Source organism: Bombina bombina, chromosome 2, assembly GCF_027579735.1.
Source record: "Bombina bombina isolate aBomBom1 chromosome 2, aBomBom1.pri, whole genome shotgun sequence".
Lineage (NCBI taxonomy): Eukaryota > Metazoa > Chordata > Amphibia > Anura > Bombinatoridae > Bombina > Bombina bombina.
The window spans coordinates 332119021-332138940 of record NC_069500.1 but is presented as its reverse complement, the minus strand read 5'-3'; the positions used below and the strand labels follow the sequence as shown (position 1 = coordinate 332138940).

General features: G+C 35.4%; 1 protein-coding gene across 2 annotated transcripts in view; it reads right to left on the bottom strand.

Moving 5' to 3' along the window:
* NOS1 (nitric oxide synthase 1) overlaps positions 1–19920 on the bottom strand; it is a 131763-nt gene that overhangs the window by 38037 nt on the left and 73806 nt on the right. For both annotated transcript variants that reach the window (XM_053700503.1, XM_053700501.1), the window contains 8 exons: positions 18363–18557; positions 12178–12263; positions 11955–12099; positions 9707–9811; positions 7566–7624; positions 6749–6865; positions 4591–4765; positions 2339–2477 (listed from right to left, as the gene is read on the bottom strand). In XM_053700503.1, coding sequence (XP_053556478.1) covers positions 2339–2477; positions 4591–4765; positions 6749–6865; positions 7566–7624; positions 9707–9811; positions 11955–12099; positions 12178–12263; positions 18363–18557 — 1021 coding nt within the window. The remainder of the gene's footprint in view (positions 1–2338; positions 2478–4590; positions 4766–6748; positions 6866–7565; positions 7625–9706; positions 9812–11954; positions 12100–12177; positions 12264–18362; positions 18558–19920) is intronic.

Here is a 19920-nt window from a genome sequence, read left to right as displayed (position 1 = left end):
CGTCAGGTAGTAACTTTAGCAGAAAAATTTAATATAAGAGGCTATAATGAAACAAATATCACACAAGCAATTGAGAAAGCCAAATTAACAGATAGGGATAATCTTTTGAGATATAAGGCAAAAGAAACTATTAAAGAAGATAAAATCAGAGTCCCCTTTATAACCGATTATAATGCAGACTATTATCTGATTAAAAAAATTATTAAAAGAAATGGGCATTTATTAAAAGAGGACAATATTATAGGAGATCAGCTGGCAGATAAACCAACATTTATCTTTAAAAGAGCAAAGAATTTTAAAATGACATTGGCCCCTAGTGAATTAAAACAAAAGAGAGCAAATAAAAGGCAAGTAGATTTGGAAGGAAAGAATATAGCAGGTTTTTTTCCATGCTACACATGTAAAGCATGCACACATAGTTCTAAAATAAAAAAATCTGAGAATTAATGAAATAGGTGAAGACATCAATATAAAAGAAATAATTAGATGTACACACAAGAACATCATATATGTATTAAAATGCACTTGTAACTTATTCTATTTCGTTGAGACCAAATGATGTCTCAGGGATAGAATAAGAGAACACTTATTATGTATAGAAAAAGAAAAAGAAGACACTTATTTGTATAAACATTTTAAAGAGATTCACCGGGGTAACACAAGGGATTTGAAATATTGGGGTATTCACAAAATTAAAGGTCATTGGAGAGGTGGTAATATTGAAAAAAATCTTCTTATAAAAGAAGCGGAATTCATATATAAGTTTGATACCTTATATCCGAAAGGTCTAAATTCGGAATTGGACCTCTCCCCTTTTTTATTTGAGTAAAAATAATAATAAGTTTTAATGTGGAATATGTACGAAGAAATCAATTCACTATGCACTTTATTTTAGATCACTTATCTGACCCTATTCTACTGTTGCTTTTGGTAGGATATATATATCAAATAAAACATCTAGTATTTTGATCATGAGGATTTGGCAATTTGAGCTGCCATTAGACAAATATCATAAATACAACTATATACATTGTCTTATAATATATGTATTTTTTGTACAGTATTTCGGAAACAGGCAATCACTTTGAACTTTTATTATGCACATCTAAAGATATCTCTCTATAATAATCATAGACAATAATTATGTATGCATTTACATGTACCTCCTTAAAAGATTTTGAAGGAATTGTGAACATAATACCACCTTAAGAAAAGGTATCAATTAAGACCTCTACCAATCAAAATGAAGGATACCCCTTTAAAAGGGGCTTTTACACCTGCCACCACTATCTTGAAAAAACCCATAGAAGGGCGAAAAGCATTGTTGTGTTGGCAGTCTAACTTTGGGACACCTTGCTTTTAATTTCAACCTTTTTATCATCTGTTTTTATACATAACCCGGGTTATTGCATATATTGGAACTCTTTTTGTATTACTGATACAACAAATCCTTGGGATCTGTGGTTGGAGGAAATATTGTATACCCACTACAGTTCTCCCCTTCCCCTGCATGCAAAGCACTAAGTGCAGGGTCTATCGTGAGGTTTTCTACTACAACGGCTGAAAACAGCGGATGAATCGACCTTTCCCCTAACCGGAACATCTTTGGTGACGTCAGACACCGAAAAACTTCAGTCTAACCCGCTCAAGGAAAAATACCGAGCGACGAGTGAACTTCACCTCAATAATAAGAGAAAGGGTAACATACTGTATATCTATAAGGAGTACATTATTTCTCATGCTAAATAGAGAGATAATCTGTGCAAATTAGCAATTTAAGAAAACATTATTTTTTGTTACTTGGAATATAAGAGGTATATGGATATTTTTTCAAATGACCTAATACACTTGATACTGACTGTTGGTTATAAACCATTTTTCCACGAAACCTTATCATCTACAAGGGACTAAATTCCTAGAGACTTTATTTTTCTCTGAGCAACATTAACACTAATAATAATAATATTCTATACTCAGTAACATTGTTTCCCTTTTGCACATTTAGTTGAAAAGTAGCAGGATTACGCTATTTAGCAACTTTACAACAGTTAATCGGTTTCCTACATTACAATATTTTGTTATAGGATAGTTTTATATTTATATTTATTGGATTAATTTGATCTAGAGGGTGTTCTTACAGTGTTTTAGTAGTAACTAATTAATTCTGTGTTGTTAATTTGTAAATCTATAACTGATACAGGGAGACGTCCCTTTTATATATTTGAGATTTTCATACATGTTTTAAATAAATATTTTAACTTTAATTTTTAGTGGTGATATCTTTAGCTCTTAGCGCCCTCCTTTAAACCCTCTTTTTCTTTTTCTTTTCCTTCCATACCTTGACAAAGTTCTGGTGCCTCAGCCACAAAACTTATTCGGTATTTGCTCCTCTTCCAGCTTCGATCATTGCTGATCAGTGAGTTGTTTGCTTTTTCAATATTCACGTCATCTCCTACACAAAAAACGTCACATGCAGCCTGTACACAACACAAATAAAATATTCTATGAAACATGGGAGATAACTGCTAAATTAGTCAGGTATAGTGAAGACATGACATAGATGTAGGCGTTCTGTGGGAGTTAGCTGGGCGTTCTAGGGGAGCAACCCACCTTTTATTTGGGATACATCACCAGCAATGCAATATATTCCAAGGGCAGCCCTGCAACAGGATTTCAGCCATATTTGTCTTGCCACCTTTGCAGTGGCGAGATTTTCCAATGTGAAGCAGGTAGTGTAGTTACAGTTAGGTTAGGTATGTATAATTAAAAGTGTTCCTATACAGAAACAGTTTTTTGCTTCAGTAAACGCACTTTCTGTGCAGTGAAGGAACACTTCAAATACAGCTCCCCCCCCTTGCTGACAGTGCCGACTAGTTGCAATGTCAGCTGAGTTTTTCAGAGGCTGATATCCCTATTATTTTCTATGGGAGACACATCGCCACTCGTTAGCACTTCACGGGTCAGCCCTCTTTTTTTAGAATATATATATATGTTGATGTTTTGAATATCAAGGCCTCAGACATTTTAAATTAGACATTAATGGTCCCTTGATTAACCAATTGGATTAATCAATTGGATCAACTTGATTAGTTGGCTTAAGGGAGCACTCAAGTTTAGCAATCATCTATCCCTTTAGCTTGGGTTAATTAAATCAGTGATTTTTAACCTTTTTTTTGCCGTGGCACACTTTTTTACATTAAAAAATCCTGTGGCACACCACCATCCCAAAATTTTAAAAAAATCATACATTGTAGCCTAATACAGCATATATATATATACACATACACACAAACACACATACTGTATGTATTGTGCTGTTATGCCATGCCTCCTACAAACTACCCCTACACTGGGAGTAAAAAACAAGCAAAGTTTAAAAAATGTCACACTGTTGTCAGTCTGCCGTGGCACACCTGAGGATCTCTCACGGCACACTGGTTGAAAAACACTGAATTAAATAACCTGCAAAGATTTTGCTTAAATAAATGATAGATTAAAATAAAATCCCTTGTTCAATTAAGCACAAGAGGGTTAGTGAAAAAGCTCTAAATGATGCTCAAACGTATTAATTAGCGCTGCGGAATCTGTTGGCGCTCTACAAATAACAATAACCGATAATAAAGAAGAAATTAGGCTTTTATGAAACAAGTATTAAGATAGAAAACACTTTTGGACTGTCCCTAAAATTAGAATGGTACATTAAAGATGAGTAACCATATGGTATCCCTTACAAAAGCAGGTTTTTAGGATTGGATATTTTTTTATATTGGGGGAGGGGGTTGCCTTGCAATGTCTCTTACAATGGAGACTACTTGGTGGGTGTTTATTTTGGGAGGAATTATAGAGTATGTTGTGACTTTGCTTTCTATAGTAGAAGATCAGCATTTAGCGTGGTGGAACATTGTAGTTAATAAGGGTTGCATATAGTGTGGTTATTCTAGAAGAGGCATGGGCAATGTTTTTACCAGCATCAGATTCATGGAATACAGATATTTCAAGAAACAAAAATAGCTTTAACATATTGAATGATTACAGTTGTAGAGCAAGAATACTGTCTTAAACATTAAAGGGACACTGAACCCAATTTTTTTTCTTTTGTTATTCAGATAGAGCATGCAATTTTAAGCAACTTTCTAATTTACTCCTATTATCAATTTTTTCTTCGTTCTCTTGCTATCTTATTTGAAAAAGAAGGCATATAAGTTTTTTTTTTCATGACTCTGGACAGCACTTTTTTTATTGGTGGATCAATTTATCCACCAATCAGCAAGAACAACCCAGGTTGTTCACCAAAAATGGCATCTAAAGTTACATTATTGCATTTCAAATAAAGATACCAAGAGAATGAAGAAAATTTGATAATATGAGTAAATTAGAAAGTTGCTTAAAATTTCATGCTCTATCTGAATCACAAAATACTTTTTTTGGGTTCAGTGTCCCTTTAAGTGATAGTCAAAGAGCAGTAACATTTGTGAAAGGTGATTAATGTGGTTTAGTCACCAAGTGTCATTGCTATATTACTTTACATATAACAGATTAAGGACATTGTTTAATAGTCCACAACATTTAATGCCTCATGACTAAATCTACCTTAAATACTTTTTTGGCCCAAGTTCTAAAAGATTCTTCTTGTCCACAAAGTTCATCCCCTTCTCCCATCTTCATGATACGTTCACCTCCCAATTCTTCCAGTAAAGTATCCACAGCACGGGCAAAGGCACAGAAATGGGGATATGCTCGTGAGCCAAGACCAAAGGCTGAGAATCTGCAGCAGATAACAGTAAACATTGCAAGCAATGCATAAAGGTTCACAAAACACATTCTTACACCATGATACAGTGGTCTATTTTAGTAACATTAATGATCTGGAATAAAACACATCAGCATGTATATACAGTATATGCATAGATTTATACATGGGTAATGGCTAATGACTTGTCTCTCCTGGTTTTGAAAACATGATACATTTGTAGACTATGTCATTTTGTAATATTGTAAATTACTTAAAAGATAATTTCGATGATTTGAATTCACGTTTTTAAAACATTACTAGTTTTTTTTTTTTTAAGAATATTCTTTTGCCCAGAATAAAAGGTTCTGCTATTATGCTTGTGGATAAGTGTTTCATTGTTAATAATTACTGAATCGTAATTCTACTGTATCCTTCCTAAAAGAACACTCCATCACAAAATTTATAGAAATCATTTTTTGCATAGATGTTCCTGGGTAGCCCCCTTTTGCAGGGGTAACACACATATATAAAAGTAGGAAGCCACTGGTGGTTGGTGGATATATGGAAACTTCTGCTTTAAGTTGGATGGATGTCCATGTATTGTTAAGTAGCTGCAACACTTTCAGCTTCTGAGTGAGAATTTAGTTCCTTGTCGATATTAAACATATAGGGCTAGATTACAAGTGGAGCGCTAAATTATCGCCCGCCCGCAAAGGGGCAAATTTGCCTGTTTGCAGGTGTATGATAATTAACCAGCCAATACAAATGGCTGGTTATTGCTAATGCTAGCTCGCAGTAGCAATAAGCACTCCGAAAATTAAACAGAGATTAGATATCTGGTTAATTATCTAAAGGTGCCCCAAATGCCCTCAAAATAAAGGGCATTATAATTTTTTATTAAAAAAAAATAGCTTTTTTTTTATTTAAAATAACTGCACTAGACAGTTTTAAGGCTTTAAAGTTTGTGGTAGTGGGGTATTAGAAAAAAAACAGCACTGAAAAATGCCTTTACATTACGGTCTATGGGAACTGTTTGTTCCCATAGACCCAAATGTAAATATATATGTATATGCTTGTATACATATATATTTATGTGTTAATATGTGTTTATACACATATTAACACATAAATATATATGTATATATTCATATATATTTTAAAATGCTGCCCATCTCTGCGCTACTTATCCACTTCGCTGCGCGAGGTTCTGATACCGTCTATGGAAGTGCGCTCTAGTGAGCACAATGTTCCCTAGCAATGCGAGCGTGAGCTCGTGTTCACATTACGATTTACTTGCTTGTGTAATGATATATGCTGACAGCGTATGCTGTCGGCATTTATCGATGTGCGGTGGACATGATACGCTACATCGTATCATGTCCGCTTACACTTTCATAAATCGTCCCCTTAGTCTGCTCAACAAGCATAACGGAGAGAAAATGCTCTCCTAATCAGGCATGGGGGGCGATTTATCAAGCTCCCTATTGAGCTGTATCCAGCCTTCAGGCTCGCCGGAAACAGGAATTAAGAAGCAGCGGTCTTAAGACTTAAGTCTTAAGACCGCTGCTCCTTAACTTATCCGCCACCTCTGAGGCGGCGGACAACAATTCGCCCGATCGGATACGATCAGGTTGATTGACACCCCCTGCGAATGTGTAGGGGGCAGAATCGCACAAGCATTTAATGAGAAATGCTTGTGCAATGATAAATGCCGACAGCACATGCTGTTGGCATTTATCGATGTGCGGCTGACATGATCCGCTACAGCGTATCATGTTCGCTCACACTATAATAAATCGGCCCCTTGGTATGGACTTTACTTATCATGGATCCTCTTAACAACCAAGTTGATTTATCCTTTGTAATAGTTTTGAAAATATCTGTGATTTATATGAAGCGTTTAGATATTTTACTATTGCTGTATTGTCATTATTGCAAACTGAAATAAAAAGAACAAAAAAACAAATAAGTCTGCTAAAACGTAATGAAGAGCAATTGCTTCTTCAACATCCTTACCTAACATTAGCCAAAGGACCTGCACTTCCAAAATTATCTCTGGGTCTTGTCTCATCACCAGATGATTTCCGAGCGTCAGCAGATGAAGAAACACTGTTGAAGCGAACTTTGTAGCTCCTTACAACAAAGAAAAGAAGTTTAGATCATTAAATGGACAGAGAACACAGACAATAATCTTGACTTTTTGGCAGTGTCAAACTTTTTTGTTCAGAAAGCAGCATTCAAAAGAAAAGAAAATCACATGATAAAATCTATTTTAAGCTCAAACTTAACTTGTCAGCCATAAAGTTAGTTTTTTTTGCAGTGGATACTGATTTAAATATTAGGTACAGCTAATTGAGCAGGTTTATAACTATAAATAATCTGTAATTAAAGGAACATAAAACCCAAAAATGTTCTTCATGATTTAGACAGATCATACAGTTTAAAACAATTTTCCAATTTAATTTATGTTATAAAATGTGTTTAATTATCTTGGTATCCTTTGTTGAAGGGGCAATACTGCACTACTGGGAGCTAGCTGATCACATTGGGTGATTCAATGAACAGAAGCATATATGTATAGCCACAAATCATCAGCTAGCTCCCAGTAGTGCATTGTTGCTCTTTGAGCCTATCTCGGTATTCTTTTCAAAGTTGTTTACAATCACATGCTCTACTTTAATCATAAAGAACAAAAATTGTGTTGTACAGTATGTCCCTTTGGGGACATCATTTTATTTTATTTTTATTACAGTCCATGATACAAAAATAAAATGTACTCCCTTTATTTTTCCAAAAAAAGACTGTGACCCTGTGACATATTTCATTAACTCACGTCCTCTCTTCCAGGTTAGAGTTTGGATGCCTCATCTCCATCAAAGCACAGCCAAATTTCTGAAATGAACACAGAAAAGACTCCTTAGCTTCTGGCTATTCATATCCATGACGTCATATCCCCACCTCTGATTATAAAAATAATTTAGAAATACAGTCAAGACTATTTTAGGATGAAAACTGAGTTGGTAAGTCTATGCCGATTTATCAGTGTCTGGCGTATGAGTTAAGAGGCAGTAGTCTTAAGACCGCTGCTTCTTAACTCTGGTTTCTGGCAAGCCTGAAGGCTCGCACAGAAACAGGGCGATTAGGGGCCATGCCACCGTTGTTAAATCGGCCCCATTGTGTGATATAGAATTTTTATTACCATTTATTAAAGAGTTTTTTTTTAATTCATAATACAATAAATAAGTAAGTAAATCACAACTACAGATTGAATGCAAATGTATTGTATCAGTCAGCTGCATACAGCACTAGCCCCTGGGTTGCCTGTAAGTCAGTTGCATTAGTACTCTCACACTTTAATTTAGTGCATTTTCATTTTTAGTAAAAAAAAAAAAAAAAAAAAGAGTAAAAAAAATTGAAATAAACTTGTTTTGAACAATTTCTTCCAGTAGTAAACACTGTCACTGAATAACCGATAGCTATTATTGTGAAAGGCCAGGTCTAGATATGCTGTGTGCACCCCCACATTACTTTGTGGCTTGTAGTGCATATATTTATAGCAATGCTGACTCACTACTGGCTCTCTGATTACAGTGTATTGCAATAATGGTTGCAATCAAAACTGAAATGCATTGATGTGTATTTTAAAGGGACATGAAACACAATTTTTAGGGTAGACCATATCATTTTAAACAAATTTATCATTTATTTGTATGATCTAATTTACTTTATTCTCTTGGTATCCTTTGTTAAAAAGCATACCTAGGTAGATTCAGGAGCAGCAATACACTAATGAGAACTAGCTGCTGATTGGTAGCTACATATTAATGCCTCTTGTCATTGGCTCACCCAATGTTTTCAGCTAGCTTCCTAGTAGTGCATTGCTGCGCCTTCAAAAAAGGATACCAAGAGAATGAAGCAATTTGATAATAGAAGTTTATTGGAAATTTGTTTAAAATGGTATGTTCTCCATCTGAATCAAGAAATCAAAATGATGTGTTCCGTGTCCCTTTAAGTTTCAGGGTCATGCCCCTTTATCAAGCTGAAGAGGGTGCATTTAACACATCAGTTTTGGATGCAATGCTTTCAGTAGAGGAGTAAATTGCAGTGAATATAATAACATGGAAAAGATAAAAGTGCAGCATGAATGAGAATACAGAGAGTTTGATGGTGCAGAGATGATAGAGGTTGGGAGTAATAATGCAGTTTGCATGATCATTATAAGAAGCTGAGATTATACTGACAATGAGAATACCTTACACAAACAGCTATGGACGTGAATGCTAAATAAACAACACATGTGAGCTTGTTCTTTATGAACGTCAGGTACAGAGAGAGAATAAAATGTCTAGAGGTAAATATAAAGATGATGAGAAAGCAATGAGAATGTAGAGAGTGTTAGAGTACAGTGGGAGGCTGAAATAAAGAGAATACACACAAGGTGAGCGTGCTAAGCCAATAGATGAGCAGACGAAGTGCAAGGATGTTAGTTTTTTGCTAATGCTACAACTTCAGAAGTGCTCAGGCATATTTGTATTAAATGAGCCCTCATACATCATTTGTATATAAAAGATAACAAACATTTGGTGTAATGCTAATAACTGCCTTCTGTCCAGCTGTTATCAATCTGTTAAAACTGGACACTGGTCCTAAAATGCAACTGTTCTTCTCAAAACTGGCCAAGTAGCAGCCCCTATTCTGCTCCATTTAACATAGCTTTCCTGCCACTCTGCACGTGACATGAAAAATCAGATATCAACATACTTAACCCCTTGCCTACCAATGAAGGCAGCAGTGCATTGTATACAAACTCACCCAACACTTTGTAGACCTCTTTGTCATGTGGTAATGTAATTGAGTTTCATAGCTTAGCCCAGGATTTAATGCTTGGATGTAGAGCCATAAATAAAACTGTATTTCTTGTCATTATGACTCTGACATTGTTACACAATTCTGAATTATGTGGATGTCTCTTACCTCTCCATTTTCTGGTGGGTCACCATTTCCAAAGGTGCTGGTAACCACTAAGACAAGCGTCTCATGCTCTAAATGGACAATGTCATATTCATCCAGTGACGTAACCTGCCGAAAAGATTTTATTGCTAATGAAGATAATAAACTATGAATATACTTTTTTTTGTTAAAATATACAATGTTATATATAACAGTTTTTTACTACAAGAGCTGATGTTGTACTCCAAAAAATCTTCCATATGAAAGAGCAGTATTTAAACAGGTTGATTTTTTTCTCTGAAAAAAAGTGAAGTAAAAACTTGTACTTGATATTGTTGCTTTTTGACTGATATATACAGATGCTTATTAATAGGAAGTACAATTCATATACTGCTGTAATATAATCCATTTTTAATATAAAAATTCAGGCAACACCCCAAAAAAATATTTAATTGCTGCAATGTTATATGGATGACAGAAAAGTTGTAAAAGCAATGCTTTTTTAAAGGGAGAGTGAAGTCAAAATTAAACCTTTATGATTCAGATAGGGAATACAATTTCAAACAACTTTCCAATTTACTTTTCTAATCAAATTTGTTTTGTTCTTTTGGTATTTTTTGTTGAAAGCTAAACCTAGGTAGGCTCATAAACTGATTTCTAAGCCATTGAAGCCAATTCTTATCAGTGCATTTTGACAGTTTTTTTTTCACAGGTAGACAACCCTAGTTCATGTGTATCATATATATATATAACATTGTGCTTACTCCTGAGGAGTTATTTATGAGCCAGCACTGATTGGCTAAAATGCAAGTTTGTCAAAAGAACTGAGATAAGGGGGTAGTCTGCAGGGACTTAGATACAAGGTAATCACAGAGGTAAAAAGTATATTAATATAACAGTGTTGGTTATACAAAACTGTGAAATGTGAAATAAAGGGATTATCTATCTTTTTAAACAATAAAAATGTTCAAGTAGACTGTTCCTTTAAGGGCCACTAGAGGTATATAATTTTTTCTATAGCATCCCCTATTACGCATTGCAAATATTTTAACTATAAAGAAAAGGTAGAATGACACAGGACTGGGACCAAAAATAGGGCCGGGCATTTAAAGCCGAAGCAGCCCACATCATAATAGACCAGATCTGTGATCCTGCAGTTCCTACTATAGTACTATTTATTTGGCACGTGTCACATTTGACCTGGTATATTTCACTGTGGCACTTTTTACACACATTTCTTAGTGGTACTTTATACTGAGGCACACAACCTGATATTATTTACTTTCACACTTCCTAAGACACATTCCCAGCACCTTTTTTAAGGAGAGCAGAGTACATATTCAATATTTACATTAAAAGGACATTTAAAAATGTTATCTTTATCTGCAAATAAGAAATTTAAACAGCTCTAATTTAACCCTTTTTATGCAAAAATTATTTTGCATAGTTAATTGTTTTATCTGCATAGTAAACGTTTTTTTTTTTAGTTTAATATTCCTTTAGCTAAATCTGCATTATTGCAATATTTGTAATATGATGTGAGTGGGCAAACCAAGAACCCACTTACTGTAGCCAAGTGCACCAGTTGCTCGCCGGAAAGAGCAGTTATAAAGCAGCGGTCTAAAGACCGCTGCTCCATAACTTGTCCGCTGCCTCTGAGGCGTCGGTCGTTAATCCGCCCAATCCTATACGATCGGGCAGATTGACACTCCCTGGCTGCGAATCTGCAGGGGGCGACATTGCACAAACAGTTCTGGTGAACTGCTTGTGTAATAATAAATGCCGACAGCGTAAATCTACCCCTATTTCTCACAAAACCTAATATTAGTATTTGATTAAACTCGTCTTTATTAAAATCATCTTTTACTTTAAGAATAACTATTTGTCAAAAGCAAAATTAAACTTTTATGATTCAGAGCATGCAATTAAAAAAATATTTAAAAATGATTGCCATTATCAAATAGTGTTTTTTTTTTAAAAAAGCACTCTTTTTGAGGTACCAGCTGTTCCTGAGCATGTGCAAGAGCTCATCTAGTCTGATGCTGTCACATGATAGAAAGGGCAGGAAAATTGAAGGACATTTTGAAATTAGTAAAAAAAAATATATATCTACTGCTCATTTGAAATTCAAAGTAGGTGCAATTGCATTGCTTTTTTAAATATATATTTCATTCTACTGGTTTTAATTATCCTTTAATAAATTATTAGATCTCCTAAAATATTTTTGTGTTAAATGTGTAGCAAACGAGCACTTAGATTTAACTTTTCTTACCTTGGCATCAAAGGCGTGCTTGAAAATTTCACATAATGTTTTTGCATAGACTTGTGATTTCCCGGTCTCTGTCGCATAGAGGATTGTAGCTTTTACTCTCTTTGCCATAGCTTGCCCCATTAACTTAGCAGAAAACTTTACTGCCCTGAAAAAACAGTTATTTCCACATGAGTAGCTTTAAGTGGATTGTAATCCTTTACTTATTTTATGGTTCAACACTTACTTGGCCAACTTTTTAAAGCCGATAGCTCGTTTCTTTGTGGGTGTCCCATTAGCTCCTTTCCATATATGCGTATTCCAAGGGTCAGGCTATTAGTGATACACAAAAAGAGGACACAAATTATATATTCTATAAATTAGCGCTATAATTTTGAATTGATAAAACACAAATGTTACAGTTTGAAAAGTCACTACAAATATGCCTCAATATCAAATAAAACTTTAGAGAGCTACAGTAAATTACTGCTACAGAGGACTACAGTAAAATGCTGCTATATAAGTCTACAGTAAATTACTGCTATAGAGGACTACAGTAAATTGCTGCTATATAGGACTACAGTAAATTACTGCTATAGAGGTCTACAGTAAATTACTGCTATAGAGGTCTACAGTAAATTACTGCTATATAGGACTACAGTAAATTGCTGCTATAGAGGACTACAGTAAATTTCTGCTATAGAGGACTACAGTAAATATCTGCTATAGAAGACTGCAGTAAATTGCTGCTATAGAGGACTATAGTAAATTGCAGCTATAGAGAACTACAGTAAATTTCTGCTACAGAGGACTACACTAAATTGCTACTATATAGGACTAAAATTGCTGCTATAGAGGACTACAGTAAATTGCTGCTATAGAGGACTACAGTAAATTGCTGCTAGAGGACTGCAGCTAATTGCTGCTATAGAGGACTGCAGTAAATTGCTGCTATAGTGGACTACAGTAAATTGCTGCTATAGAGGACTACAGTAAATTGCTTCTATAGAGGACTGCAGTAAATTGCTGCTATATAGGACTGCAGTAAATTGCTGCTATAGAGGACTGCAGTAAATTGCTGCTATAGGGGACTACAGTAAATTGCTGCTATAGACTACAGTAAATTGCTGCTATAGAGGACTGCACTAAATTGCTGCTATAGAGGACTACAGTAAATTGCAGCTATAGAGGACTGCACTAAATTGCTGCTATAGAGGACTGCAGTAAATTGCTGCTATATAGGTCTACAGGAAATTGCAGCTATAGACTACAGTAAATTGCTGCTATAGAGGACTAAAGTAAATTTCTGCTATAGAGGACTACTGTAAATTACTGCTATAGTGGACTACAGTAAATTGCTGCTATAGAGGACTACAGTAAATATCTCCTATAGAAGACTGCAGTAAATTGCTGCTATAGAGGACTATAGTAAATTGCAGCTATAGAGAACTACAGTAAATTTCTGCTACAGAGGACTACACTAAATTGCTACTATATAGGACTAAAATTGCTGCTATAGAGGACTACAGTAAATTGCTGTTATAGAGGACTACAGTAAGTTGCTGCTAGAGGATTGCAGCAAATTGCTGCTATAGAGGACTGCAGTAAATTGCTGCTATAGTGGACTGCAGTAAATTGCTGCTATAGAGGACTACAGTAAATTGCTTCTATAGAGGACTGCAGTAAATTGCTGCTATATAGGACTGCAGTAAATTGCTGCTATAGAGGACTGCAGTAAATTGCTGCTATATAGGACTGCAGTAAATTGCTGCTATAGAGGACTGCAGTAAATTGCTGCTATAGAGGACTACAGTAAATTGCTGCTATAGACTACAGTAAATTGCTGCTATAGAGGACTGCACTAAATTGCTGCTATAGAGGACTACAGTAAATTGCAGCTATAGAGGACTGCACTAAATTGCTGCTATAGAGGACTACAGTAAATTGCTGCTATAGAGGACTGCACTAAATTGCTGCTATAGAGGACTACAGTAAATTGCTGCTATAGAGGACTGCAGTAAATTGCTGCTATATATGTCTACAGGAAATTACAGCTATAGACTACAGTAAATTGCTGCTATAGAGGACTGCACTAAATTGCTGCTATAGTAAATTATCTAAGAAATCCATTATTAAAATATAACATGCAAAATTGTTCCCCTCTTTCTTTGCTAAGCATGTATGATGTTTTCCTCTTAAGAGAAACGCTTTAAATGTTAAAGAATAGACTCTATTCTATGCCAAACATGTATGACTTGAATGATTGCACCTTTGCACCTTTGCCTATTTTATTCAAATATACAACTTGTGTCCTCTTCTTCAGTAAATACAACCTATTCATTCTTTTTAGAAAATACATACGGCTAGATTACGAGTTTAGCGGTAAGGTAAAAAAAGCAGAATTAACAGGTCTTAACGCTGCTTTTTCACTATCGCTGCTATTACGAGTCTTGCAGGTTTAGGGGGCCCGCACACTTTTTTGGCCTTACCACAAACTGATTTACGTAAACTTCGTAAACCCTTTTTTCAATGGGACTTGCATAGCGCCGGTATTACGAGTCTGTCCTGGGAGGCTAAAAAGTGAGCGGTACACCCTCTACCTCCAAGATCCGTAACACATTCTAAAGTCAGTAGTTAAGAGTTTTATGGTACAATGCTGTAGCATAAAACTAATAACTAAAGTGCTAAAAAGTACACTAACACCCATAAACTACCTATTAATCCCTAAACCGAGACCCTCCCGCATCGCAAACACTAAAATAAAATTATTAACCCCTAATCTGCCGCTCTGGACATCGCCACCACTATAATAAACATATTAACCCCTAAACCGCCGCACTCCCGCCTCGCAAACACTAGTTAAATATTATCAACCCCTAATCTGCCGCCCCTAACATCGCCGCCACCTACATTATATATATTAACCCCTAAACTTCCGCCCCAACGTCGCCGCCACTATATTAAATTTATTAACCCCTAAACCTAAGTCTAACCCTAACACCCCCCTAATTGAAATATAATTTAAATAAATCTAAATAAAATTACTATAATTAACTACATTATTCCTATTTAAAACTAAATACTTACCTATAAAATAAACCCCAAGCTAGCTACAATATAACTAATAGTTACATTGTAGCTAGCTTAGGGTTTATTTTTATTTTACAGGCAAGTTTGTATTTATTTTAACTAGGTAGAATATTTATTAAATCGTTATTAACTATTTAATAACTACCTAGCTAAAATAAATACAAATTTACCTGTAAAATAAAACCTAACCTATGTTACACTAACACCTAACACTACACTACAATTAAATAAATTCCCTACATTAAATACAATTAAATAAATTAAATTAAATTAGCTAAATTACAAAAACAAACAAACACTACATTACAGAAAATAAAAAAACAAGTTACAGATCTTTAAACTAATTACACCTAATCTAATAGCCCTATCAAAATAAAAAGCCCCCCCAAATAAAAAAAAGTCCTAGCCTAAACTAAACTACCAATAGCCCTTTAAAGGGCCTTTTGCGGGGCATTGCCCCAATGAAATCAGCTCTTTTTCCTGTAAAAAAAATACAAACACCCCCCAACAGTAAAACCTACCACACACACAACCAACCCCCCAAGTAAAATACTAACTAAAAAAACCTAAGCTCCCCATTGCCCTGAAAAGGCCATTTGGATGGGCATTGCCCTTAAAAGGGCATTTAGCTCTTTTGCAGGCCCAAAGCCCTAACCTAAAAAATATACCCACCCAATACACATTAAAAAAATCCTAACACTAACCCCAGAAGATTCACTTACCGGGAGAAGTCTTCATCCAAGCGGCAAGATGTCCTTTAATGAAGCGGAAGGAGTGGTCCTCCAGACGGGCAGAAGTGGTCTTCCAGACGGACAGAAGTCTTCATCCAGACGGCATCTTCTATCTTCATCCTTCCGGCGCGGAGCGGGTCCATCTTCAAGACATCTGACGCGGAGCATCCTCTTCAAACGACTGCTTCTTCGTAATGAATATCTCTTTAAGTGACGTCATCCAAGATGGCGTCCCTTAGATTCCAATTGGCTAATAGAATTCTATCAGCCAATCGGAATTAAGGTAGAAAAAATCCTATTGGCTGATGCAATCAGCCAATTGGATTGAGCTGGCATTCTATTAGCTCTTCCAATCAGCCAATAGAATGCAAGCTCAATCCTATTGGCTGATTGGATCAGCCAATAGGATTTTTTCTACCTTAATTCCGATTGGCTGATAGAATTCTATTAGCCAATCGGAATCTAAGGGACGCCATCTTGGATGACGTCACTTAAAGAGATATTCATTATGAAGAAGCCTTCGTTTGAAGAGGATGCTCCGTGTTGGATGTCTTGAAGATGGACCTGCTCCACGCTGGAGGACCACTTCTGCCCGTCTGGAGGACCACTTCTGCCGGATTCGTTGAGGACATCTTGCCGCTTGGATGAAGACTTCTCCCGGTAAGTGAATCTTCAGGGGTTAGTGTTAGGATTTTTTTAAGGGTGTATTGGGTGGGTTTATTTTTTAGGTTAGGGCTTTGGGCCTGCAAAAGAGCTAAATGCCCTTTTAAGGGCAATGCCCATCCAAATGCCCTTTTCAAGGCAATGGGGAGCTTAGGTTTTTTTAGTCAGTATTTTATTTGGGGGGTTGGTTGTGTGGGTGGTGGGTTTTACTGTTGGGGGGGTGTTTGTATTTTTTTTTACAGGAAAAAGAGCTGATTTCTTTGGGGCAATGCCCCGCAAAAGGCCCTTTTAGCGGCTATTGGTAGTTTAGTTTAGGCTAGGGTTTTTTTTATTTTGGGGGGCTTTTTTTATTTTGATAGGGCTATTAGATTAGGTGTAATTAGTTTAAAGATCTTGTAATTTGTTTTTTTATTTTCTGTAATTTTGTGTTTTTTTTTGTAATTTAGCTAATTTAATTTAATTTATTTAATTGTATTTAATGTAGGTAATTTATTTAATTATAGTGTAGTGTTAGGTGTTAGTGTAACTTAGGTTAGCTTTTATTTTACAGGTAAATTTGTATTTATGTTAGCTAGGTAGTTATTAAATAGTTAATAACTATTTAATAATTATTCTACCTAGTTAAAATAAATACAAACTTGCCTGTGAAATAAAAATAAACCCTAAGCTAGCTACAATGTAACTATTAGTTATATTGTAGCTATCTTAGGGTTTATTTTATAGGTAAGTATTTAGTTTTAAATAGGAATAATTTAGTAAATTATAGTAATTTTCTTTAGATTTATTTAAATTATATTTAAGTTAGGGAGTGTTAGGGTTAGGGTTAGACTTAGATTTAGGGGTTAATACATTTAATATAGTGGCGGCGACGTTGAGGGCGGCAGATTAGGGGTTAATAAGTGTAGGTAGGTTGCGGAGACATTGGGGATGGCAGATTAGGGGTTAATAAATATAATGTAGGTGTCGGCGTTGTTGGGGGCAGCAGATTATGGGTTAATAATTATAATGTAGGTGGCGGCTGTGTCCGGAGCGGCAAATTAGGGGTTAATAAGAATAATGTAGGTGTCTGCGATGTGGGGGCGAAAGATTAGGGGTTAATAAATGTAAGATTAGGGGTGTTTAGACTCATGGTTCATGTTAGGGTGTTAGGTGTAAACATAACTTGTATTTCTCCATAGGAATCAATGGGGCTGCGTTACTGAGTTTTATGGTGCTTTTTTGCAGGTGTTAGACTTTTTCTCAGCCGGCTCTCCCCATTGATGTCTATGGGGAAATCGTGCACGAGCATGTATAACCAGCTCACCGCTGACTTAAGCAGCGCTGGTATTGGAGTGTGGTATGGAGCTCAATTTTGCTCTTAGCTTGCCTTTTAACGCCAGGTTTGTAAAAACCTGTAATACCAGCGCTGCAGGTAAGTGAGCGGTGAGAAAAACTGCTCGTTAGCACCGCACAGCTCCTAACGCAAAACTCGTAATCTGGCCGATAGTTTGGTTTTACTTGTAGAGATATAGGTTAAATGGAGGTGGGTGTGCATTCTGGATGACAACAAATTAAATGTTATGAATGAGAAATTGTTAGCAAGAACTCAAAAATGAAGACAAATGTATTAGAAATATAAAAAAACATAGTAATGGCGTTGTAAAGGCATCTCTAGGGTATTCCAAAAGTAAGATATAGAGAGTATAGGTTATGCCGCTCTATATGTGGTAGGGGTAGTGTAATACTTTCTAGGGCACCAGATACCATGTGCATCTATACTTGTATAAGTATATTTATATAGACTGCAACTTTCTTTTCCTAGTTTCTACTCCCAATACAGCCCTGGCTTGACAAATAAACAGTTTTGTATTATTTCATATATTGCAATAAGGTTTAACTGTATTTTTAAATAAGGCTTAGTGGTGTATTGTGAAGAAATAGGACTCTTCTGGCTTGTCATCCACTGTACCTGATACTCAAATGAAGGCGTAAGGCGATAATTTAACATTTCCTGATGGAATACTGGAGTAATACTCCCAGACATTGGCGGTACAATCCAGACCCAATCAGCCGGGCAGCCTCCTCGACATCGGTATTCATTTTCCATGTGCTTGATGAAGGATTCTGTAGCAGAGTGATGATCCACTATTGTCACTTTATCACTCTGAAACAGGAGAGCAGAGCATGACTCATCATAGGAAATGTTCTGCTTTCTACAGAATCATTTCCTTTCCACAGTCATTGATTCCATTCAAAATCTGACAGTGATCTGTGTGTTTACTGCTGTTAGAAACAATGGTGTTAGTGTTAAGCAGGAGAGCAAGCAGGTACAGCTTTTTATCGGTTCTCTGGTATTTTGTGGATCTTTTTTCAATTAATATCAATAGCAGGATAGCTTTAAAGTGACATCATAGTATATATATATATATATATATATATATATATATATATATATATATACACATACACATATATAGATAGATACACATACATATATTTACAATGAAATTTTGTTACGTTTACTGTGATCAGAATTCGTTACTCAGTGCAATCCATAAAACAACTATTTTTCAAAATCTTTATTATTTCTTTAATAAACCACTGTCTGGGAACATAAAGTAATACATATTACACTCAACAGTGAACATCTTTATAGAAATTATATAAACTTTAATCACAACACTTTTATAGCAATAAAATACCATGATAAATCGCTTTATATCATTAAAATACCAGTGATACCATGATAAAAAGATTTCTATAGCCAGTCAATACTCAGTTATCAAATAAGCCCATGAATAATGTTAATAATGGGATGAATTTCACTTATTGCATAGGAAATGGAAACATTTCACAAGCTATTCTGAAACAGAATAATCCAAAGGAAAGCTGTTATTGGATCAGAGTTGTTAAAAGAACAATTAAAGCAGCCCATTAATTTTAATGTAGCAGTAAATAAGAGCAGTGAAATGTTTTGAAAAGGGAATGTCTTGGAAAATAAATGTTGGTAATGGTAAGTTAGTTAGCTAATGTCAGCTAATTGCAGGTAGTCTAAATGTATTCTCATAACTCTTCCCCCTTAAAGGGACATGAAACCCAAATTTTTTCATATAGAGATTACAATTTTAAACAACTTTCCAATTTACTTCTATTATTTAATTTGCTTTATTCTTTTGTTATGCTTTGCTGAAAGGTTTATCTAGGAAAGTTCAGGAGCAGCAAAGAACCTAGGTTCTAGCGGCTGATTGGTGGTTGGATATATACTGATTGTCATTGGCTCACCAATGTGTTCAGTCAGCAACCAGTACTGCATTGCTGCTCATTCAACAAAGCATACCAAGAGAACCAAGAAAAATTGATAATAGGAGTAAATTAGAAAGTTGCTTAAAATTGCACACTCTATCTAAATCACAGAAGGAAAAAAAATAGGTTTCATATCCCTTTAAGTATTTATATTTTTTAATATATTTATCTATTTTAATTCCAGCCAACATTTTTACATAGCTGAACTCCATAGCAATTCAGTC